This window comes from Orcinus orca, chromosome 5 (assembly GCF_937001465.1).
Source record: "Orcinus orca chromosome 5, mOrcOrc1.1, whole genome shotgun sequence".
NCBI lineage: Eukaryota > Metazoa > Chordata > Mammalia > Artiodactyla > Delphinidae > Orcinus > Orcinus orca.
In genome coordinates, this window is record NC_064563.1 from 61,751,352 (window position 1) to 61,776,295 (window position 24,944).

General features: G+C 37.6%; 1 protein-coding gene and 1 long non-coding RNA gene across 6 annotated transcripts in view; one reads left to right on the top strand and one right to left on the bottom strand.

Moving 5' to 3' along the window:
• Nucleotides 1–5,124, bottom strand: part of LOC125964394 (uncharacterized) — a 33,598-nt gene extending 28,474 nt beyond the window's left edge. Inside the window, exons 1-2 of the long non-coding RNA XR_007477380.1 lie at nt 5,049–5,124; nt 1,262–1,553 (exon numbers count right to left, since the gene is read on the bottom strand). This is a non-coding gene — a long non-coding RNA (uncharacterized LOC125964394). The remainder of the gene's footprint in view (nt 1–1,261; nt 1,554–5,048) is intronic.
• On the top strand, nt 1,137–22,218 carry ZNF639 (zinc finger protein 639). Of its 5 annotated transcripts, none has more exons than XM_049709790.1 (5): nt 1,137–1,325; nt 5,762–5,830; nt 6,872–6,982; nt 11,970–12,104; nt 12,248–22,218. In XM_049709790.1, the coding sequence occupies exons 2-5, from the start codon at nt 5,773–5,775 to the stop codon at nt 13,399–13,401; spliced, it is 1,458 nt and encodes a 485-aa protein (XP_049565747.1). In that variant the 5' UTR covers nt 1,137–1,325; nt 5,762–5,772; the 3' UTR covers nt 13,402–22,218. The 5 variants fall into 5 exon arrangements, with proteins under 5 accessions (XP_049565747.1, XP_049565748.1, XP_049565746.1 ...); XM_049709791.1 differs by lacking the exon at nt 1,137–1,325 and adding an exon at nt 1,391–1,556; XM_049709789.1 differs by lacking the exon at nt 1,137–1,325 and adding an exon at nt 1,580–5,124.
• The last annotated feature ends 2,726 nt before the right edge of the window (nt 22,219–24,944 follow it).

Genomic DNA, 24,944 nt, shown 5'->3' on the forward strand with positions numbered 1-24,944 from the left:
AGAAGCCTTCAAAATGGTTCCATAACACCCCTAGTGGCTTCCACCGTATCAGATCAAGAAACAGCCCAAATACCCAAGAGGAGGGAACGAAACATACTGTCCTTTACAAATTCCACAAACCTGTGTCAATTCCCTATTCCGTGCCATAACTTACTATACTAGGATTAAAAGATGCCTCTAAATCTCTTCCTACTTTATTCAGGCCATGCCAGCATTCGTAAATATTCGTTTATTTGGGCTTAACACACACATAAAAGTTATGAAATCGTAAAAATCGAGACACACACTAGTGTCTCTTTCAAATATGACTTTTATCTCCTGGGAGATAGTTGAAGGGGTCAGAGTAAAGTCTATGATAACTATCTGGTGGTTGGTTGGTTAGTATGTGGTAAGCAAGAAAAGCACAGTAGACGTATGGATAAAAAGACACAGATTGCAGTCCTGACTATTAGAGTGACCTTGGGCACATGACACTCCATATGGGCTTCATCATCCATTTAACAATTATTTGAACCGGGTGCTGAGGCTACAAATGAATAAAACCTAGTCTCTAGACCCTCACAAGCTCACTTTACTAGTTTGTAAATTGGGACTAACAACCTTAACTCTTTGTCAAAAAGATAAAACATGTGACCACACCCTGTTCACAAGTTTATTTACGCTTACTTAATTTAATCCTCTCTACCTCTGCTCCTAGAAACTCAAGGTCGGAAAAGGAGTTAAATCATCTAATCCAATCCGCTATAATTTCACACTCATTCCACCAAGATTTTTTGAGTCAGGGAATCCGGCTAAAGCCTAACAATGATTCACGACCTTTTAAGAGCTTAACACTCCTGCCCTGTGGACAGCTGCCCTTTTCGTCCCCAATAGGCTGCGGCCCCTCTTTGGGGTTTGAAACGCCACATGCCTTACCCACCCCGAGGAAGACCATTCTCGCACATCCCAGGAGGAGCTTAGTGGGAAAAGGGCGCCTGGCGCGCGTCGCTTCTCCCACTTCTTCCGTGCGGGAGGGAGGGCCGGGGTCGGGCGGGGGAAAGTTCCTTCGGCAGCCTCGCCTGGAGCAATTCTAGAGGGTGGAATCGCCCGCTTGTTTCGGGCGGGGCGGTCCCCCGCCCGGAAGGGACCCGCCGCGGCGCGGAGGTGCCTGCCAGGGGGCGGGCGGGCCGCCGGGCCACCCCCGGCACTCGAGGCCGGTGGTCCCGCCCAGGCCGGGTGTGCTGCGAGGCCAACCCACCCGTTCCCCAGCCCCCACTCTCACCTAGTCACCTCCCCGCCCTCACGGCGGGCCCCTGAGGCGTGCGGCGCAGGCGCGGAGCGAGGCGGTGAGTGCGGCCGCCAAGCTTGGGTTGGGGGCCTGGCAGGCAGGGCATAGGGCGCGCGGGGAGGGAGTGGGGCTGCCCCGGCGGAGCGCCCGGGAGCGTGAGGGCTAGAGCGGCGCCGCCCGCCGCCGTGCGCCTGAGGGCAGGGCTGCGCGGCCCCTCCGACCGTGCTCGGGCGCCTTGTCCGCCGCCTCGGAGCTGCGCCTGGGCTGGCCGGGCGGGGCCCGAGGACTGGTGAGTGTGAGGGCGGAGCGGGTCGGGCTCTGCACTGCTGCAGGGGCCGCGGGCGTGCGGCCGCAGCTTCCTGCGGGAGAGGGCAGGGAAGACCGGATGGCGTCTTTTAAACTGAAACCCTGCCTTCGTTTTCGGGCGGGATGGCGCTCCCCTCCCCCATCCCGAAGGCAGTTCCATCCCCTGTGGAGGATGCCTCCACGCTGGCTCGCCTCGGCCCCCCGCTGTTTTTTTCCGAAAGGTGCCTCCGGGGTCGGGACTTGGGAGTTTCCGCTAGTCGTCGGGGCCGGTGCGTGGCGCTGGGGTGGAGGCGGCTGGGTCTCGGTGGCTCCTGAGGGGCCCCTCCGGGCGTCTGGGCCCGGGACGCCCGTCGGTGCCACGCTGGCCCTCAGGCCCTGCCGGGTGGCATCTTGACCCTCCGGCGGCGCGTCCCTTGACCGATCTTGTAGCCTCAATCTTCAGGCCTCGGTCCCGGCTATAAGTCTCCAGCCAGTATAGTGTAAGCCACTTGTTAGGGTGCTTATAACTCCTTTTGGTCTTGTTTTTCAGTAGAACCAAGGGACACGAGTGATTTGAGGCAGTTTATCTCTTAGCAAAGAGATAAAGCAAAGACTGACACTAAATTGGACATATAGTGTCGGTTCTAGTTCAAGTTTTCCTGTGGCATTTTTGTGTTTCATTTCTTTTAAAATCTGGAAAATATATACTTGTTTCAAAATGAAGGTGGAAAAGAGCGTGCTTTTAAAACTCTTTAGAAGAAAACTGTAGCTTTTTATTGTAAGTGCTTGTCTTATGTTTATACCAATTAGAAAGAGAATATTTACATTGCATGAAAGGCCTTAGAAAGGTTGAACTCTTTGATGTGAGTGCTGACTGCCTATTATCTGTAGTGTGTTTTGTACTTAGACGTTTTTATTGTTGAAAAAAAATGACAGGTGGAAAGATGCTGATGAGAGTCTTGTAAGTTGCTTTTTAAAAAAAAAATGTTTTGGATGGCATGATTTTCTTTCTGTAAACGTAAAATATTTGTGTACCTTAGCATGAGAAAAATGTCTAGATGTGTATGCACCAAAATGTTAACATTGGTTTTTCTGGATGAATAGATTCTAAGTGATTCAATTCATTTTAATTTTTTTCTAATTTTACTGCAGTGACATATATTACATCTGTAGTTTGTTTTTAAGTGAGGAAGGGGAGTTGAGTTAAAAGGTGCATGTGCATGTTCAGAATCTTCCCAGTGAAAGGAGGACTAGTGAGCAAATGTGTATGTGACATACCTAAGTAAAAAAGCCAAACTTCTTCATCAGGGCAGTTATACATACAAAAGGCACTTAAAAACATTTGCTGAAATGAAGGATGGTTAGCATTTTTGGTCTTGAGTGGGCATTTTACCATCTTGGCTTAAAGGAGGTCTGGTGAGCATTTGGATGTTGTTTAGCCCTAAGTAGGAGTCAAACAATTCCTGATCAAGGTGATCCTATTCCTTCCACCTGACATCTGAATCCAGGCCAGCTTAACATTAATTCTAATGCCGTAGTTGGTTTCCTTTTCTTGTTTTTTTGAAAGAATTTGAAGTGTTTAACATGCTCGGTTGACAGTTTTCAGTGTTCTATCTGATACTTGTAGAACATTTAGAACATGAAGTGTAAAGGTTTTAGCTGTGTAAATTCTGGAAGTGTACAAAAGGTATTAGGAATAAGTCTTGAGATTTTAGTTTATTACATAAATAGGAAAACAGCTTTTCTTTTTTTTATTTTTTAATGCACTTGATGGGGGTGGGCTCAAGGAATGCTATTTGTGTTGTTAGGTGAGGCATTATATATATTGATACCATTTCTGTAAATCATGGTTGTCAATTTCTTTGGGTGATTCCCTTCCCCTCCTCCCAACTGGTGGCTGAGTAAGAACTGGAAGCAAGACGTAACTTTCTGGTATCAGTGATTAGAAATGAAGATTTACTCACACAGTTAGTTGCTCAAAACCCAGAAGTCAGAAAACATGCTTTTTCATCTCTGGTTCTGCTACTTTGTTGACTTGACTTTCCCTGAGTTTGTTTTCTCATCAGTAATATTGGAGTGGATTTGATAGTATCCCTTCTATGTACTTCACAGGATTGTTGTGAAGATCAAATAAAATAAGGAAAATTTGCAATAAACTCAGCAGCACTATAAGTGTAGTATAACAGCACATGTAGTGCTGATATACCCAGAACTTAGTGAAACAGCAAAAATAGTATGTTCACCTCAAGTTCCTTACCACTAGAAATGAGATGGTCTTAGTAATGATGCCAAGTTCTACCTGCTATATAGTATATCACCGTGGTGATAAGAAAAGCAGTTTATAAGCTGGTAGAGAAGACTTCACGATGCATTTTTTTTCCTGACATTCCTTACTTTCCCAATGCTACAGTGGAAAGAACACTAATCTGAAATGGAGTAGGCAGTTCTGATTCTGACACTAAGCTATTACTTGAATTGGGGTGATCACTTTGTCTCCCTATTTGTTTCCACAACTAAAATAAAGGGATTGAAAGCATGGTCTTCAAAATCAGTTAGATCTTTGTTCAAATCCCAGCCCTGTCACTTATTAAGTATTCCCCTGACTTAAATCTATGCCTCAGTTTCCTCATCAGTAACAAAGGGTAAAGAATAGCGATTTTGAGAGTGTTGTGGATTTTGCAAATCATAGGGTTAAATAAAATAATGTACACAACAGCATGGTACATAATTGGTGCTCAAATGATCATTATTATACTTTATTAAATAATCTATAAGGATTTAAACAGTTTAAAGTCTAATTTGGAGTTGGCTTGCATTATATTGGCTTTCACTGTGGCTAAATAAATTAATGAGATTTATATTCCTATTTCGGTGTTAAGATACAACTATAGCTTTAGAAGATAAATTCATTTCAATGAATTTGTACTTCACAGGATACTTCACATTTACATATAGTCACATATTTATAGATTTACACAAGTTTTAGTACTTAATACAGTATGTTCAAAAGAATATTGTACTTGAGTTAATTCTGTATAGCTTTCTAGTTGACTAAGATCTGGTACCATTATATTCATTTTTTTAAAAAACTAATTTTATTTATTGGGGCTGCATTTGGTCTTTGTTGTTGCACACAGGCTTTTTCTAGTTGCAGCGAATGGGGGCTACTCTTCGTTGCGGTGTGCCGGCTTCTCACTGCAGTGGCTTCTCTTGTTGTGGAGCATGGGCTCTAGGCGCACAGGCTTCAGTAGTTGTGGCACGCGGGCTCAGTAGTTATGGCTCGAGGGCTCAGCGCAGGCTCAGTAGTTGTGGCGCATGGGCTTAGTCGCTCCACAGCATGTGGTATCTTCCCGGACCAGGGCTCGAACCCATGTCCCCTGCATTGGCAGGCAGATTCTTAACCACTGTGCCACGAGGGAAGCCCACCATTGTATTCTTGTGTCTCAGAAATGAACTACATTTTTGCTCATAAGACTTTTGTCATGTTTTTTTCTACAGGCATTTTTTTTTACCATCTGTGAAAACTTCCTGTAATTCATTTTTCCTCACTCCAGTATTAAGAATTATACCAAGTAAGTGGGATGTAGTAAAACTAATTAGTCAATTCTATAACAGTCTGTCGGAATTTAATCATTCAGTGGCTGCCGTACTCTTTTGTTCTCGACGGAATGTTGAATGTGACCTCATAAGTCAGAAAAGGATTTTTTTCTTGAAAGTTATATTCTGAGCTTCTATACAATGAGTTTTGTTTTTTTTGTTTTTTTGTTTTTCCTGAAGCCAGGGCATCAATACAGATTTGTGACAGTATTTTTTTGACGGAATCTATCTACCTGTGGCTTCAAAACTGCATCAAAATATTCCCAACTCTAAGAAATGTACCTGTAAAACCCTTAATTTGGTGCCATATGCACAATTTGTCTTCTATAAAAAATTAAGCATAAGGCTTATGTTATTATCCAGTTTTCACAATTACATCCACATTTGAAAAGGAGTTCTCAACCTCAGTAAGAAAGAAAACAGAACTTGGTGTCCTGCCTTTAAACTTGATAGAAAAATAAATCCAAAATGTAAGCAGAAGGATTGTTTAACATTTCTCTTATGAAGTGGATTTTCATGTGGCACACATACTTCCTATTGGCAATAAATTATTTGGTTAGAAGAAAATTTTTTAACAGTTGTGATATATTTGCTAAATTTTTCCATTTTTAGATTAAAAAGATATGAATGAATATCCTAAAAAAAGAAAAAGGAAGACTTTACACCCTTCTCGTTATTCAGGTCAGTGTGTGATTAAATTATTTAAAAGTTAGGCCATGTATTCCCGTGCAGTTGTGTTTCCATCATTTTCTCATAAATGATCTATTTGATAAGAGTTAAATATCTGGGTCAACTTTTAGGTAAGAGTAAACTTTAAATAAATTCTCTGAATATATATTTCTCAATGTCTGCCGTGTGCTAAGCACACATCAGAACTTTACAGACATTGTTTATTCCTCACAACTTCGTGGTTTATAGATATTTAAAATTAGATATCCGAGGTTACATACTTATACAGCATAATTGATATTTGCCTGTGTGATTCCCAAGCTTGTGCTTAAGGCACAGCAATAACCTTGGTGGAAGATATTTTGCATCATTGGAAAAATACTTTATCTTGTACATTATTTTCAGAAATATGAATTTCTTTTTGATTGTGTAATTTTAGATCCTTTCTTTGAGGTTGGCTCTGCTGTCTTGGCAAATAAGATGTCTTTGGCCATCTGTAACAAATGCAACTCACATGCGTATACTTGGGGCAGTTTCAGGTATACCTGTTAACCAACCCAACCTACACATTTTTCGTATCTGAGGAAATTAAGCCTGGTTTACTGCTTACTGGCACTTCCCAGGCAAGAGTTGAAATGACTGTATTCAGAGCCCTAAGTGGTCCTCAGACTTTCCCCTATATGTTATGCTTTTCCTACAGTACATGGCAGATCTTCTTGGTAGTTAATTCAATGTTTTTTTTGGTTTGTTATTTTTGTTTTTGTTTTTTGCAATTAACATATATATTGCATATTTATATTTTGTGGGATTCTGACCAAGGCAATTGTATCTTTGTGTGCTTCAAAGTATTATATTTTAAATTGTATAATTTATGGTTCTTTCAAAGCTCAAAGTCAGTGTCAGATCTGAATTATAAAAGCCTTGAGAATTGAGGGAAATATTAATACTTTATTAAAAATACTATGAAATTTTATATATGTTGGATAAAGAGATTGCTGTCATTAAATGTATATATGTTCAGTATGCTTGAAATTTTTTTACTTTTGTTTTCAGATTCCTCTGGAATAAGCAGAATTGCAGATGGATTCAATGGCATTTTTTCTGATCATTGTTATAGTGTTTGTTCTATGAGACAACCAGACTTAAAATATTTTGACAACAAAGGTATATCTAAATTTTCCAAAATATTTTTCTTTAAGTTGCTTTTATAATTTTTCATTTCATTTTTGAAAATGTGGGTGAAAGTGATGATTTCAAAATGGGCAAGTGTTGGGATTCCCTGGTGGCACAGCGGTTGAGAGTCTGCCTGCCGATACAGGGGATGCGGGTTCGTGCCCCGGTCCGGGAAGATCCCACATGCCGCGGAGCGGCTGGGCCCGTGAGCTATGGCCGCTGAGCCTGCGTGTCCGGAGCCTGTGCTCCGTAACGGGAGAGGCCACGACAGTGAGAGGCCCGCGTACCGCAAAAAAAAAAAAAAAAATGGGCAAGTGTTTAAACTTAAGAATTAACAAAAGAGTTTTGTGTAAGAAAGTGAATTTTAATTTTTAACATTATTTCAGAGATATAAATCAAAAACAGATCCTCCTAAATCAATTTTAATCAGCTAGGAATCAGTGGCAAAGCAGGAATGACCCAGAGTTTGGACCATTTATGATGAAAGGTAAAGAATACTGTTACACACGGTTCTTCCACTCAGCTATACCTTTCAGTCTGGAGGGCTAATGGAAGGAAAGAACAGAGGGTGAAGGATTTGGTCATTTTCAATCTTGTATCTTCTATTGACTCCTCTTTTCTAGAGCATAAGATGAATAGTAACTTGCATTTGTTCTCTTCTTCCTCTGCAATAATCAAAACTCCCAGTTCCCGTGAGCTCCTATTATAGGCACAGATACATAAATTATTTAAAGAACATGCAGGGATTTCCTTGGTGCTTAGTGATTAAAACTCCGTGCTCCCAGTGCAGGGGGCCTGGGTTCAATCCCTGGTCAGGAAACTAGATCCCACATGCTGCAACTAAGAGACTGCATGCCGCAACTGAAAGATCCCACGTACTGCAACTAAGACCCAGTACAGCCAAATAAATAAATATTTTTTAAAAAAAATAAAAATAAATAAATTTTAAGAAAAGAACATGCAGAGTCAGAGACATCAGTATGAACTCATGTTTGGCTTAATATAGACACAAATGGTTACATACAGAAACATTTATGGGTATATCTATATATACATGGTAGTGTACATGCACATATTATTTGCTGTGTTAGCTGAGGGGGCCTAGCAGAAATGACAGCCCAGTAGCAATGAGCACATCTAGTGTCCAGATCTTGGTTTCTAATACCATTTTCCAATAAAAGGAACAAGGGCTTCTTGGAGAAATGGCTGATTTAAGGGAGAGGAAACAAATCTGTACAGAAGAATTCCAAATGATTTATGTAGATACTCCTCACTCAAGGAGGTGGAGCATAACTTTCCACTCCTAAAGTATGGACTGCACTTAGCGACTTAATTCCAAGCATAGAGTATGGAAAGTAAAAGAGTGACTTTACATTGAAGAAACCTGATAAATACCCCGGTTATCAAGTTCAACGTCAACAGTGATAAACCAAGTTAATAGTATGTACTCTTGATATGATACGATAAAAATTGACAGTTTGCCTCTGTGTTTCCCTCCCAATAATCCATAATCCCAGTCTAATCATGAAAAAAAACCAAAGTTCATTAGTGGGACATCCTGCAAAATACCTTACCAGTCCCCTCAAATTGTCATGGTCTTCGAAAACAAGGGAAGTCTGAGAAACTACCACAGTTAACAGTAGCCTAGAGACATGACAACTAAATGGTATGTATCCTGATTGGGATCCTGGAACAGAAAAAGGACATTACGTAAACACCAAGGATATCTGGATGAAGTATGGACTTTAGTTAATAACAACTTACCAGTATTGGTCATTAATTGTAACAAATATTAATGTAAGATGTTAAGAGTGGAGAAACTGAATGGAGGATATATGGGAATTCTCTGTACTGTCTTTTTTTTTTTTTTCCTGTAAATCTGAAACTTCTAAAACATAAAGACCTGATGTTGAAGTGCAGGTTTCACTGCTGGCTGGCATTTCAGCTTGTCCATGTTAACTTTAAAACACTGGGGCTTTAACAGATTGAAAGAGAAAAATCATATGATCATCTCAATAGGTGCAGAGAAAGCTTTTGACAAAATTCAACACCAATTTATGATAAAAACCCTCCAGAAAGTAGGCATAGAGGGAACTTACCTCAACATAATGAAGGCCATATATGACAAACCCACAGCCAACATCATCCTCAATGGTGAAAAACTGAAACCATTTCCACTAAGATCAGGAACAAGACAAGGTGGCCCACTCTCACCACTATTATTCAACATAGTTTTGGAAGTTTTAGCCACAGCAATCAGAGAAGAAAAAGAAATAAAAGGAATCCAAATTGGAAAAGAAGAAGTAAAGCTGTCACTGTTTGCAGATGACATACTATACATAGAGAATCCTAAAGACACTACCAGAAAACTACTAGAGCTAATCAATGAATTTGGTAAAGTAGCAGGATAAAAAATTAATGCACAGAAATCTCTTGCATTCCTATACACTAATGATGAAAAATCTGAAAGTGAAATTAAGAAAACACTCCCATTTACCATTGCAACAAATAGAATAAAATACCTAGGCATAAACCTAAGGAGACAAAAGACCTGTATGCAGAAAATTATAAGACACTGCTGAAAGAAATTAAAGATGATACAAATAGATGGAGAGATATACCATGTTCTTGGATTGGAAGAATCCACATTGTGAAAATGACTCTACTACCGAAAGTAATCTACAGATTCAATGCAATCCCTATCAAACTACCAATGGCATTTTTCACAGAACTAGAACAAAAAAATTCACAATTTGTATGGAAACACAAAAGACCCCGAATAGCCAAAGCAATCTTGAGAAAGAAAAACGGAGCTGGAGGAATCAGGCTCCCGGACTTCAGACTATACTACAAAGCTACAGTAATCAAGACAGTATGGTACTGACACAAAAACAGACATATAGATCAATGGAACAGGATAGAAAGCCCAGAGATAAACCCACGCACATATGGTCACCTTATCTTTGATAAAGGAGGCAAGAATATACAATGGAGAAAAGACAGCCTCTTCAATAAGTGGTGCTGGGAAAACTGGACAGCTACATTAAAAGAATGAAATTAGAACACTCCCTAACACCATACACAAAAATAAACTGAAAATGGATTAAAGACCTAAATGTAAGGCCAGACACTATCAAACTCTTAGAGGAAAACATAGGTAGAACACTATGACATAAATCACAGCAAGATCCTTTTTGACCCACCTCCTAGAGAAGGGGAAATAAAAACAAAAACGGGACCTAGCGAAACTTAAAAGCTTTTGCACAGCAAAGGAAATCATAAACAAGACGAAAAGACAACCCTCAGGATGGTAGAAAATATTTGCAAATGAAGCAACTGACAAAGGATTAATCTCCAAAATTTAAAAGCAGCTCATGCAGCTCAATATCAAAAAAAACAACCCAATCCAAAAACGGGCAGAAGACCTAAATAGACATTTCTCCAAAGAAGATATACGGATTGCCAGTGAACACATGAAAGAATACTCAACATTATTAATCATTAGAGAAATTCAAATCAAAAGTACAATGAGATATCATCTCACACCAGTCAGAATGGCCATCATCAAAAAATGTACAAACAATAAATGCTGGAGAGGGTGTGGAGAAAAGGAAACCTTCTTGCACTGTTGGTGGGAATGTAAATTGATACAGCCACTGTGGAGAACAGTATGGAGGTTCCTTAAAAAACTAAAAATAGAACTACCATATGACCCAGCAATCCCACTACTGGGCATATACCCTGAGAAAACCATAATTCAAAAGGGCACATGGGCTTCCCTGGTGGCGCAGTGGTTAAGAATCCGCCTGCCAATTCAGGAGACACGGGTTCGAGCCCTGGTCCGGGAAGATCCCACATGCCGTGGAGCACCTAAGCCCATGTGCCACGACTACTGAGCCTGTGCCCTAGAGCCTTCGAGCCACAGCTACTGTAGCCCACACACCTAGAGCCCGTGCTCCGCAACAGAAGCCACCGCAATGAGAACCCGCGTACAGCAATGAAGACCCAATGCAGCCATAAATAAATAGATAAATAAATAAGTCATGTGTACCCCAATGTTCATTGCAGCGCTATTTACAGTAGCCAGGACATGGAAGCAACCTAAGTGTCCATCGACAGATGAATGGATAAAGAAGATGTGGCACATATATACAATGGAATATTACTCAGCCATAAAAAGAAACGAAATTGAGTTATTTGTAGTGAGGTGGATTGACCTAGAGTCTGTCATACAGAGTGAAGTAAGTCAGAAAGAGAAAAACAAATACCGTATGCTAACACATATATATGGACTCTAAAAAGAAAAAAAAAATGGTATGAAGAACCTAGGGGAAGATGGGAGTAAAGACACAGACCTACTAGAGAATGAACTTGAGGATATGGGGAGGGGAAAGGCTAAGCTGTGACAAAGTGAGAGAGTGGCATGGACATATATACACTACCAAACGTAAAATAGATAGCTAGCGGGAAGCAGCCTCATAGCACAGGGAGATCAGCTCGGTGCTTTGTGACCACCTAGAGGGGTGGGATAGGGAGGGTGGGAGGGAGGGTGATGCAAGAGGGAAGAGATATGGGAACATATGTATATGTATAGCTAATTCACTGTATACAGCAGAAGCTAGCACACCATTGTAAAGCAATTATATTCCAATTAAAGTGTTAAAAAATAAACACATTAGGGCTGAGCTGAGGGAATAAAGACTTACTCAGACTCAGTAATTTCAAGTTAAAATTCCTAAGTAACTTTAAAAGGTGTATTCTTGTCCAAATAGGGCATGGAAGCAAAAGTAGTTGCTTGTTTGGACAGATTTTCTGTGTATCTGTGGTACGCAGATAACAAAGCTTTTCATAGCTAAATTTAAGTCCTTAGTTCTGTTGGAATTCTAAATTATGTTTAAAAACATTTGTGCTTTGTTTTATAATAATGTTTAATGCTTTTATGTAAATAATAAATATTTTTCCAAATCCCTTTTCACAGATGATGATTCTGATACAGAGACATCAAATGACTTGCCAAAATTTACAGATGGAATCAAGGCCAGAAACAGAAATCAAAACTACCTGGTTCCCAGTCCTGTACTTAGAATTCTAGATCACACTGCCTTTTCTACAGGTAAGGGAAAGTAATTAATAGAATTTGCACATTTTGTATAGGTCAGTGAAAAAATAATAAGTAAAATAAATTTCTTTTTGCCAGTGACTTATTTAGTAGGTCTTATTTAGTAATAATAATAATAATAGCCTTGTTTTATTTAGAAAAATCTGCTGATATTGAAATTTGTGATGAAGAGTGCGACTCCCCTGAATCAGTCAACCAGCAAACTCAGGAGGAGAGCCCTATAGAAGTTCACACTGCTGAAGATGTTCCAATTGCTGCGGAAGTGCATGCAATTTCTGAAGATTATGATATAGAGACAGAAAACAATTCCTCTGAGAGTCTCCAAGACCAAACTGATGAAGAGCCACCAGCTAAACTTTGCAAAATTCTTGACAAGAGCCAAGCTTTTAATGTGACTGCCCAGCAGAAATGGCCTTTACTGAGAGCTAATAGCAGTGGCCTCTATAAATGTGAACTTTGTGAGTTCAACAGCAAATATTTTTCTGATTTAAAGCAGCATATGATCTTGAAGCATAAGCGTACTGATTCAAATGTCTGTCGAGTATGCAAAGAAAGTTTCTCTACCAACATGCTCCTGATCGAACATGCCAAACTGCATGAAGAGGATCCCTACATTTGTAAATACTGTGATTATAAGACAGTAATATTTGAGAACCTCAGCCAGCACATTGCAGACACCCATTTTAGTGATCACCTTTATTGGTGTGAGCAGTGTGATGTACAGTTCTCCTCAAGCAGTGAACTCTACCTACATTTCCAGGAGCACAGCTGTGATGAACAGTACTTGTGTCAGTTCTGTGAACATGAAACGAATGATCCAGAAGACTTGCATAGCCATGTGGTAAATGAGCATGCATGTAAATTAATAGAGTTAAGTGATAAGTATAACAATGGAGAACATGGACAGTACAGCCTCTTAAGCAAAATTACATTTGACAAATGTAAAAACTTCTTTGTATGTCAAGTATGTGGGTTTCGGAGTAGACTTCATACAAATGTTAACAGGCATGTTGCTATTGAACATACTAAAATTTTTCCTCATGTTTGTGATGACTGTGGGAAAGGCTTTTCAAGCATGCTAGAATATTGCAAACATTTAAATTCACATTTATCTGAAGGGATTTATTTATGTCAATATTGTGAATATTCAACAGGACAGATTGAAGATCTTAAAATTCATCTAGATTTCAAGCATTCGGCTGATTTACCTCATAAATGTAGTGACTGCTTAATGAGGTTTGGAAATGAAAGGGAATTAATAAGTCACCTTCCAGTCCATGAGACAACTTGATTGTTCTCTTTAACTTCCATAATGTTGATGTAAAATAATAAATTTGACTTTTTTGCAGATGTTAAAATGGATGATTTTAAACACAACTTATGAGAACTGTCTTTAACAAGATCTTTTTAAATTTTTTTTCTTGGCATTGCTACCTTTTTCAGTATATAATTGTATCCTAAATGTGGTATTTTCAATGTATTGTAGTTGGTAGTTTTAACCGCTTTTGGTGACTATCGTCGTCTGGCATGTTCTCTGATTTCATAAATCGATAAGAAAGAGATGTACTGAAGAAATTAGACTATAGTTTTCCTTCCGTAAACATAGGTGCTGTAAACTTTTTCTTCTTTAAACTCAAAACAAGATCAGTTTTTCATGTATGAAGTCGTTAAAGTACTGTACTACCAGAACTAAAGTGCAACATAATATGCACCTAAGTCCAGTGATACTCCCATTAATAAGATCCAGACCCTCCTTTTGCATTCCCCAACAATTATTATCCCCAAGGCAATCAGTGAACTCCCCATCTGTGTGATTCTTTCAGTGACACTAGGAGGCCAGCGTTATGGTAAGAAGGAGAGATCTGGTTTTCTTGGCAGTCTTTTTTTAATTCTCACTCTATTTTAACCCCATCTATGTGCTAAATAATTTTAAATGGGGAGAAACTGGTAAGGGGTTCGACAATAAAGTAACATTTCATAACTCATTTATAAATGAATAAACAGGTTATTTATCATCTGTTCACATTTCATTTACAGTTATGCAACTGCAAAGTCATGCCCGAACTTCTGATATCAAATCATTTTCTGAGAAAACCCACTGAAGTGTTAAAATAGAAATAGGAAGATGTGGGAGATAGGGGTTGCTGTATGAAAATGTATAGATTACTTTTGATAGTGGTAAATCAATCTTCTATATTAGTTTCCTGTGGCTACCATAACAAATTATCACAAACTGAGTGGCTTAAACAATAGAAATTTATTGCCTCACAGTTCTAGAGGCTAGAAATTCAAAATTGAAATATTAGCATAGTTGATTCCTTCTGAGAGCTGTGAGAGAAGGATCTGTTCCCCGCTGCTCTCCTTGGCTTGTACGTGGCTATCTTCATGTTCACATCATCTCCCTGAGTGCAAGTCTGTTTCCAACTTTGCCCCTTTTACAAGGAACCAGCCAGTAATTGGATTAGGGCCCACCCTGATAACCTCATTTTAACTTGATAAAGACACTATACCCAAATAAGTTCATATTTTGATGTACTGGGGCCCAGGACTTCAACATATGAACTGAGGGGAGTGAGGGAGAGGCACAACTACAATTCAGTAACAGCTTTTTATAGTATCAAGGAGATAGCATTTTGTGCATCATTGACCTCAAATATAATAAACACTGTCACTAACTATATTGTCATTCAGAAATATTGATGTAGTTGAAAAGACTGATTTATGACCCACAGTGTTTTTTTTTACTTCAAGACCCATGGGAATTGAGTCTGTTTTGAGAATGGTGGCAGCAACAAGTTTTTCAAAACCATTTTTATTTCCACCATTTTGTTATATATGCATACCTGTATTCCTAAAAACTACCATTCTATCTGATTATCACATTCCAGGTAGAGCTGTCTGATGTAAATATTTCTTAGAAGATTTAAAATTATAATGAAATTGTAAGAAAACATTAGAAACCATCTGGTCTACACCCTCTAGGTTTCTAAGTTTCTTACAGAAACAGAAACTTAGGGTTATTATTAGGCCAGGGTCCCAAAACCAGTTATAGCAGACAGGAGTGGAATCCAAGTTATTTGGCTTCCAGTGTAGTTATGTTTCCATTACACCATGTTACATAAAAATCTAAGATTTGTCCTTGGGATGTTTTTCATAACTACGTAACCTAGCCATTCAACTACCTTCTTGGTAATTCTGTCTATAATTTTTTAATATACATCCAGCTTCAGGAATTTGATTTTCAGGAAACAAACCTTAAATAAATAATGCCTGGGTTTTTTTTTTTAATTGTGTATTTTACAGCTTTACTTTTGATCAGGTGTTAGTAATCAAATTACAGATTGTAATGCAACTACTCCAGAGGTATTAAATCCAAGTTTTAGAACCATATAATTTAGTGCTTTTTTGCTGAATCTGCAGCTTGAGGCCACATCTCACTGACAGTTTGTCCAATAAAACCTTTTTGCTTTGACTCAGCTTTCAAATAAGCCTATGACTGACCATAAATTGCTGAGGTAGCAAGTCTATATTTTTAGCTAAATGAACTTCTTTGGAAAAACAAACCTACTTAAAAAGAAAATTTTCTAATTGCTTCTAGATTTTTTCTGTGCAAAGACAGACATTTCCACTGTACTCTTGTGACTCGAGAATACGTAACAGATGGTGATGTTTATTAGCACTACAATAGAATTCTTGGCAGTAGTGAACAGTAGTGATCTTTTTTTTTCATCTTCACTTTGCAGTTCATGTTATTTGAAAATGATTGTGTGGTACTCAAAAGCTTGTAAATTTGTAAATTTCCTGCTTGTGAACTTGCCAGTTTTACCATTTTAAATCACCTTTCTCATTCCTCTGAGTTTGTATCATCACATATTAACCAGTTTCTCTGTTTCACAGGGTCTGTAGCCTGTTAGGTGATTGCTGAATTATTGGCAGGTGTAGCCAGTAGTGTTTTGTTTTTCCCCAATAAACTAACACTATTCCTAGTTTTTAAATCTGATTTTCAAAGCATTGAATTACTTAATTCCTGGCAATTTGCAGTTAATCTTACTCAGCTTGTTCTCCCAGTCTTACCTTTTACAAGCAGGTTAATATACTCCCCAAACTTCTGTGATTAATTTTTGATGGAATTTTCATGACTTAAAAGCACTGTAAGTGACATAAATTTGAAAAAGCTAATAAAAATCAAATAGCCATGGGAATTCCCTGCCAGTCCAGTGGTTAGGACTCCATGTGTCCACAGCAGGGGGCACGAGTGAGATCCCTGGTGGGGAACAAAGATGCCCCAAGACGTGCGGCACAGCCAAAAGAAAAAAATACGTATCAAATAGCCACAATCCTCTTGAGAAGCAGATTGGCTTAAAAGGATCAGTACTTTTTATTTAATTGAAAATAAATAGTTTAACTAACTGTAAATCCCAACAGAGAAGCAAATCTGGCTAGTTTTTCCCTACGATTAACAGTCTCATCCCTATAAATTAAAAATGAACTTTTGAATATATATTCCTTTGTAACTCAAGTTCTGATGACTGAAGATAGAGTATCTACAAGAATTATTCATGGCATTGAGTTTATGGATTTACAAATATACCTTATATTGGTTTAGCTTTCCATAAATTAATCTCTTAAGACAACAGTCAAATCTAAGAGAAAGAAATGTGTATGTACACTTATGGTGTAAAATATAAATTCACAAAGCTAAAAGTCACATGTAATTTACATGTTTATTACATGAAGTTGTATGCTCAATTTGTAAGTTTAAAAAACAAAATATTAATAGTCTGTTAGTTGCTTGGAGTCTACTTCATACTAGTGATTTGAAAAATAATTTTCTATATAAAGATTTTTCCATATTAAAGCATCACCACAACTTCCTTGTTAAGTTCATTCTCCTTAGTAACCTTGGTATTAAACTGGTAACTACCTGAACCCAAAATAAATCACATTTATGAAAAGTAATTTCTTCACTGTAAAAAGAAACAATTTTCTCACATTGCTAAATAGGAATATTGTGTCATCTACTAGTCTTAATCCCATACTTTAAAAGGTATGACTATTTAGATACTTTTTTAGGGGGATTTTTGTTGTCACAACCTTTAAGTTTTTGTTTATTTTGAGTTTTAAATAGGCAAACAAATATGACCTGGATAATTTTTTTCTTGCTAAAAATATTGAGCTGAATGAATTACACATTGAAAAATTTAATGAAAAGTATGTTTTGAATAAAAAATGTTTTCTAGTTTTTAAATATCTTATCCAGATACTGTCCACTATTGAAAAACATTACAGTTGAAATCATTGATACTTTTGCCCTTATTCTTCAGAATAAGCTGAGATTAGGAATTGGAATCATACCAAAATAACACAGAAATGTAATTTCTGGTGGGTAGTGTTTTTTTGTTTTTGTTTTTTGTTTTTTGATCCTCTGCCTAAAGACCATTTACCATGATGTTTTGGATTTTAGTTGGCTGAAATCTGAGACTATTGAATTCTCTTTTCTTGCCTACCCTGCACATTTTATTTAGGGTTACCACTTCTCTGCTATAGCATTATGTTTTTTTAAAAAACATATTGCTCGAACTGTATTCTATGACTGATTACCCTCCTCTGTGCAACTCTTCCACACCTCATTTGGATTTTCAGAAAGTCTCAAAAGATTAAAATTTTCCCAATTAGCAAGGTGAGAGTGGATTTTTTTCCTTTAATTCTTCCTTCTCTGTATTCTCCAAACTGTTTAAAATAACTTAATCCTTTCATACCATATACCCACCACATCACTCGCTTCTATACCCTGTAAATATTTTATAAATTTCTGTCTAACAGCAGTGCTGAATTTAGAAATTTTTAAAGCATAATATCATGGCACTTTTTTTTTGCGGGGGGCGGGGCAGGGAGGAGGCTGTGCAGCTCTTGCAGAATCTTAGTTCCCCAACCGGGGATTGAGCACAGGGGATTGAGCACAGGCCACGGAGTAAAAGCACCAAGTCCTAACCACTGGACCGCCAGGAAATTCCCTCATGGCACTTCTTCCTTTATGGTTACAAGATTATGGTTAAGTGCCTTGTGGCACTGATCCAGTGTTCTTTAGTGAACAACTAAATAGCTGAAGTAGAGAAACTAACACAAAATGACAGTATGTTAGTTTAGGAGGAACCTCAGAAATCAGGAGGAACCTCAGAAATCATCTAATCCAGACTCATAAAGCGCACAACATATAAAAATATATATAGTACATAGTTTTATTTTCATGGTTGTAAATTATATGTTGTGAAATGTAACATCAGATCTGATTCATGAATATTTTTACTTAAGACAGAACTTTTTTTTTTAAAGCAAACAGTTAAGGAAAAAGCATGAAGTAAATAATGATACATGGACATGGAAAAAATTGAGCAGGTGAAACATGAATGACTGAAGTTTGAGAATACAAAATTCTGATGTAAATTTCTTGTTTATAGCTTAGAAAAATGCTTCTCTAACATCATTAGACAAATGCTTTTTAAACTAGAATAAACAGGACTTTATAACTCTCTACCACTCTTCAAAGAATTTTCTATAGAAAAAGTGAAAATGTGCCCTATTTTTTCCATGGAATGTCATACCAGACAATTGAAGAGAGAAAATAATGTAATAGAGAGTACTGGACCATGGCATGTGACTTTGTTTTCTAGTCTCTGTTTGCTAACCATAAATTGTGTGACTAACCAAGGACAATGGATGTAATGTTACCAAATTTTTCTTGCAGCTCCTTAAAAACTTCTGTTTCACTACTAGTCAGTTTAACAAACAGCTATGGAATATCTCCTATCAAGCCATATGCACAGGGATACAAAGATAAACTATGGTTCTTGTCCTTAAAGAAATTTATTGTATAGGGCAGGAAACTCTCCTCTGTCACCTTTCTGAACTCGAATTCAGTTAAATATCAAGTTGAGTGCCTTCTGTGTTTCTAAGTATTCACTTTGTAGATAATGCTACCATAAACATTCTTGTATGTGTTAAGGTGTTTGTGGGTTTTTTTCTCTTTTTTCTGAGGGGGAGTGGGCTTTGTGTATATATTTTTTTGTATGCTTGTGATTAAATACCTCCAAAATATTATCCAGAATGGCTCAAGTTTACACGCCCATCAGCTGATCATGTTTCCCTACATCCTTATCGAAGGTTTTATACAACTTTTTAATTTTGGTAAATCTGAGGGGCCTAAAGTAGTATGTTACTATTGTTTGAATTTGCATTATTTGATTACTAAAAAGATTGAAAATATCTTAATATGCTTATGAGACATTTTGGTTTCTCATTTTGTGAAGTGCCTCTCCATAGCTTGCAGGACCTTGGTTTGCAGAACAGGGATTGGACCGGGGCCACGGCAGTGAAAGTGCTGAGTCCTAACTGCTGGACCGCCAAGGAATTCCCCTTTGTTCACTTTTCTATTGGGTTTTCTGGTTAATTTTCAGAAGTTCTTTAAAAATTTTAAATATTGGTTCTTAGTTGATGATATACACAGCAAAAAATAGATTCCCAGATTGCCATCCATCTGTTACTTATGTCTTTTGTTGAACAGAAATCGTTACATTGGGACTTCTCTGGCAGTCCAATGGTTAAGACTCCACGCTTTCAATGCAGGGGGCACAGGTTCAATCCCTGGTCGGGGAACTAAGATCCCACATGCTGCACGGTGAGGAAGGAAGGAAGGAAAGAAAAAGAGAGAAAGAGAAGAGAGAGAGGCGGGAGGGAGGAAGGGAGGGGGGAAAGATCTAATGTAGATAGATCCATCACATTTTACCTCACAGGATGTGCTTTCTACATTTTTTTTTTTTTTTTTTTTTTTTTTTTTTGCAGCACGTGGGCCTCTCACTGTTGTGGCCTCTCCCGTTGCGGAGCATAGGCTCCGGACGCGTAGGCTCAGCGTCCATGGTTCACGGGCCCAGCCGCTCCGCGGCATGTGGGATCTTCCCGGACCGGGGCACGAACCCGTGTCCCCTTCATCGGCAGGCGGACTCTCAACCACTGCGCCACCAGGGAAGCCCTCTACATCTTGTTAACAAACTGTTTTCCTACATTTTCTCCTAGTAATGTTCTGGTTGTACCTTTTGTGTTTAGGTCTGAGTTTCTTTGTGTGTAAGGATAATTCAAGTTTTATTTTTGTTCATTCAAGCGAGCTGATTTTGTCAATACTATTTGTTAAATAATGCATCTTCCCCCAGTGATTCATGATACCAATTTGAGCATATATCTACTCCCCATGGGCATAATTGGCATATGGATCTGTGTCTGTACTCATTATATTCCTGTTCCTGCAATAGTATCACATGTTTTAACAGTTGCTTTAAACATTATAGCTTTCCAGTATGTCTTAATATCAGGTAGTGTGAATTTATTCTCCCTGCTCTTCTTTTTTTTTTTTTAAATTTATTTATTTATTATTTATTTATTTTTGGCTGTGTTGGGTCTTTGTTGCTGTACACGGGCTTTCTCTAGTTGCGGCGAGCAGGGACTACTCTTCATTGCGGTGCATGGGCTTCTCATTGTGGTAGCTTCTCTTGTTACGGAGCAACGGCTCTAGGCGCATGAGCTTCAGTAGTTGTGGCATGCAGTCTCAGTAGTTGTGGCTCACGGTCTTAGTTGCTCCACGTCATGTGGGATCTTCCCGGACCAAGGCTCGAACCTGTGTCCCCTGCATTGGCAGGTGGATTCTTAATCACTGCGCCACCAGGCAAGTCCTCTGCTCTTCTTTTGAGAACTGTTTTAGTTATTGGTAGACTTTTTCTTCTTCTATGTAAATTTAGAATTAGTTCCAATTCCATTTAAGTCTTGTTGGAATTGCATTATAGTTATGATCATTTTTGAGGGAATCAACATCTTTACAATGTTAAATCTTTTCTTTTGTAAACATTGTATATTTCTCTAGTTACTTAGGTCTCTTTTAATGTTCTTTTAAATTTTTTCCATAAAGGTTGTGTGCGGCTTTTGTTAAATCAATTCCTAGATTCTTTACAGTTTTGGTTGCTTTGACATGCTATCTTATTTTCTAATTGGCTACTGCATGTATAGGAAAATGTCTGAGTTTTGAAACATGGATTTTTGTATACAGAAATAATGTTGTTTGGGTTTTAATCTTTTTAGTTCTAATAGCTGTCTTTGCTTAATTTTTAATGTAAATAACCATATAATCTGCCATAAATTATATATTTGTCTCTTTACTTCCAGTCTGCGAGTCCAAATGGCTCTTTTTTCTTATCATCGAATTTGTCAGCACTTCCACTGCTATAAGGTGTAGAAATAGCATTAGCAGGCTTTTTTTTTTTGTTCCTAGCCTTAGATGTAAGACTCCTAAAGTTTCCCCATTAAGTATATTTTCTGTAGGTTTTGATAAGTAGCCTTTAGCAGTTTTCTTAGTTTTTTAAGACTTTTTATTTTAAGTAGGTATTAAACTTTAGCAATGACTTTTTCTATAGCTATTGAGATAAACAGGTGGGTTTTCTCCTTTAAGTCCGCGAATACGAATTCCATTGGTTGATTTTCTAATGTTGAATTATCTTTGTATTTTTAGGAAAACCCTACCTGTACAAAATTTTTTTTCTAATACAATGTTGGATTCAGTTAGGTAATATTTCACATAGGATGTTTGCCTTATTCATACGTGTGATTTTCTTTACTGACACCTCCTATCCAGTGTGGTATCAAGGTTATTCTAGTCTTATAAGTGAGTTGGAGTGTTTTTTCTCTTTTTCTATGCTCTGCAAAAACCTGTATGAGATAATATTAATCTTTTCTTTAAAGATTTGGTAAAATGTTACCTCTAAAATCATCTAGGCTCTCTTTTTTTGTATATATGGGAATTGCCATTTCAATTTTTTGAATGCTTATTAGCTTATTCAAGTTTTCTATTTTTTCTCAGGCTAATTTTGGTATTTGATGGTTTCCCAGAAATTTTACACTTCATCTGAGTTTTCAAGTTTATTGGCATTTATGATATTTTGTATCTAGAGTTATTTCCCCTTTGGTTTGTATCTTCCCTCACTTTTGACATTCTTAAACAGATTTGGCAGTGGTATGTCAAATTTATATGTTTTTTAAATAATTAAATTTTACTTTTTGTTAATCTCTGTTTTAGCCCTTATATTTTAATTTTTTTCTTCTTCTTTATGTTTACTCTGCTGGTTTTTGCCTATGAGTCTGTTCCATAAAAAGAAAAACAATGGATTAAATTACTTATTACTTATACAAAAACATTTATTATTTTTATAATTTATAACATGCAATGTCACTTTTACTTTGATATACAATAATTATATTAAAGATGTAATTATTTATAAAACTAATAAAGGGATACCATTATGATTTTAAAAATTCAAACAATATAAATAAAGCAAAAATTTCCTTTGAAATTCCCTATGCTAAAAACTAACTGAGTGGTTAAGAGTTTCACATAGCTATTAACTGGCATAGTCTAGATTTGAACTGAGGTCTTCAGATCAAGTTCCATGCTTTTTCATTAAAAGATTTCTTCTTCAGTATATATTTGTTTAATGAACATATGAATGATCTCAAGTGTAGTAACTGCCTTGACCCTTCACATGCTGACTGATGCTTGAAATTCATCCTTAAAATTTCATTCCTTTTTGCTTAATGCCTTAACGTGATTGTAAATTATAGTGCTTATTGGTCAGGCACGTACAAAGGAAATCTTTTGATTTCAAAGTGTTTTGTGCTTTTTAATGCCTTATCTCTTCTCCCCACCCTCCCTCTCCACACCATAAACAAAAACACTTACAGAAACAGTATGCTAATTATTTCTGCTAGGAATCCTTAGAATTGTACTTCTATCAAAATGTGTTTTACAATGAAGATCTTTATTTATTTTAAAATGTCACATTATGATGCAAATGACCAAGCGTAGTCTCTTACTTTGCTGGCAGGAGGGTTACAGTGTGTGTCAGTTAGGGTTCAGTGGGTAAGAAATTTATTGCAAGGAATATTACAAGGAACTGAGGGCTGGCTAGGCAAATCCAAAATATATAGGGATAAAGAAGATGTGAGATATATATATATACACACACACACACACACACACACACACACACACACACACACACAATGGAACATTACTCAGTCATAAAAAAGAGTGAAATACTGTAATGCCATTTGCAGCAACATAGGTGCACCTAGAGATTATTATATTGAATACTAAGTGAAGTAAGTCAGAGAAGGACAAATATCATATGATATCACTTATATGTGGAATCTAAAAAATGATACAAATGAACTTATATACAAAACAGAAACAGACTCACAGACATAGAAAACAAGCTTATGATTACCAAAAGGGAAAGCGGGGGTGGGATAAATTAGGAGTTTGGGTTTAGCAGATACAAACTACTGTATACAAAGTAGGTAAACAACAAGGTCCTAATGTATAGCCCAGGGAACTATATTCAATATCTTGTAATAAACTATAATGAAAAAGAATATGAAGAAGAATGTATGTATATTTATGTATAACTGAATCACTTTGCTGTACACCAGAAACTTAACAAAACATTGTAAATCAACTAAATTTCAATTTGTCTATGAAAAATCAAATACCAATCAAGCTAAGAAGAAAGAAAAGAGAATTTTATGTGAGCCAAACTGAGGATTATAACCCAGGAAACAGATTCTCGGAACCTCTGAGAACTGCTCCATTGATCAGGAATTAGAGGTGCAGTTTTATAGATTTTTGAGAGAAAGAAATTATGTATCATATTGACAGATTAACATTGTATCTATAGTTCAATCAACAAAGGTTTTTTTTCCTTTTTTTTCAATTACACATGTACAGACAAGCCTTTGGTCAATGTGACCCCTTTTACCTTTGTATGAGATGAAAAATAAATATATTAATAATAGAATTACAATGTTATAATGCTGGAGCCTGAAGAAAGGAGCGGACTTTTTCTCAAAGGTTGATTTCATCCTCCTGCTTTGAGGAGGTCTGGTTCAAGTGCATAATGTAGATTGGCATTGCACATTGGGAAAGGCCTGCCACAAAGGGGGCATGTTATTTGTCTTTTTTTTTCCTTTTTTCTATCTTAGATTGTCCTGCCACAGAATATTTACGATTCTCCTCATCAGATTAAAAAAAAGTTTTTTTTAAAGGGTGAAAAGGCAAACCATGGCCTAAAGAAAGTATTTATAATACATGTGTAATAGGTTGAATAGTATCTCCCAAAAATATGTCTCCAAGTCCTAACTCTTGATACCTTGTGAATATGATCTTACTTGGAAATAGGGCCTTTGAAGATGTAATTAAGTTAAGGATTTTGAGTTGAGATCATCCTGGATTTAGGATCCAGGATCCAAATCCCCATACTGGATCTAGTGACCGGTGTCCATATAAAAGGAAGGAGAGAGAGATTCGAGACAAAGAGACACAGGGGAGAAGGCCATGTGAAGATGCACGAGAAGATAGAGGCAGAGGTTGTTGCCATGTAGCCTCAAGCCAGGGAATGCCTCTAGCCACCAGAAACTGGAAGAGGCAAGGGAAGGAACCTCCCCCTAGAGACTCCAGAGAGAGCTCAGCCCTGCTGACACTTAGATTGTAGACATCTGGCCTCTGTAACTGTGAGAGAATAAATTTTTTGTTGTTAAAAAACAAACAAACATTAGGGCAAGCCATCAGTAAGGGCAGAATGGAAATTCTTGGCCAGGAACTGACACTGCAGTCCACAGGCAGAATTCCTTTATTAGGAAAACCTCGGTTCTGCTCTTAAAGTCTTTTAACTGATTGGATCAAGCACACCCAGATTACCCAAACTAATCTCTTTTACATAGAGTCAACTGATTATAGATATT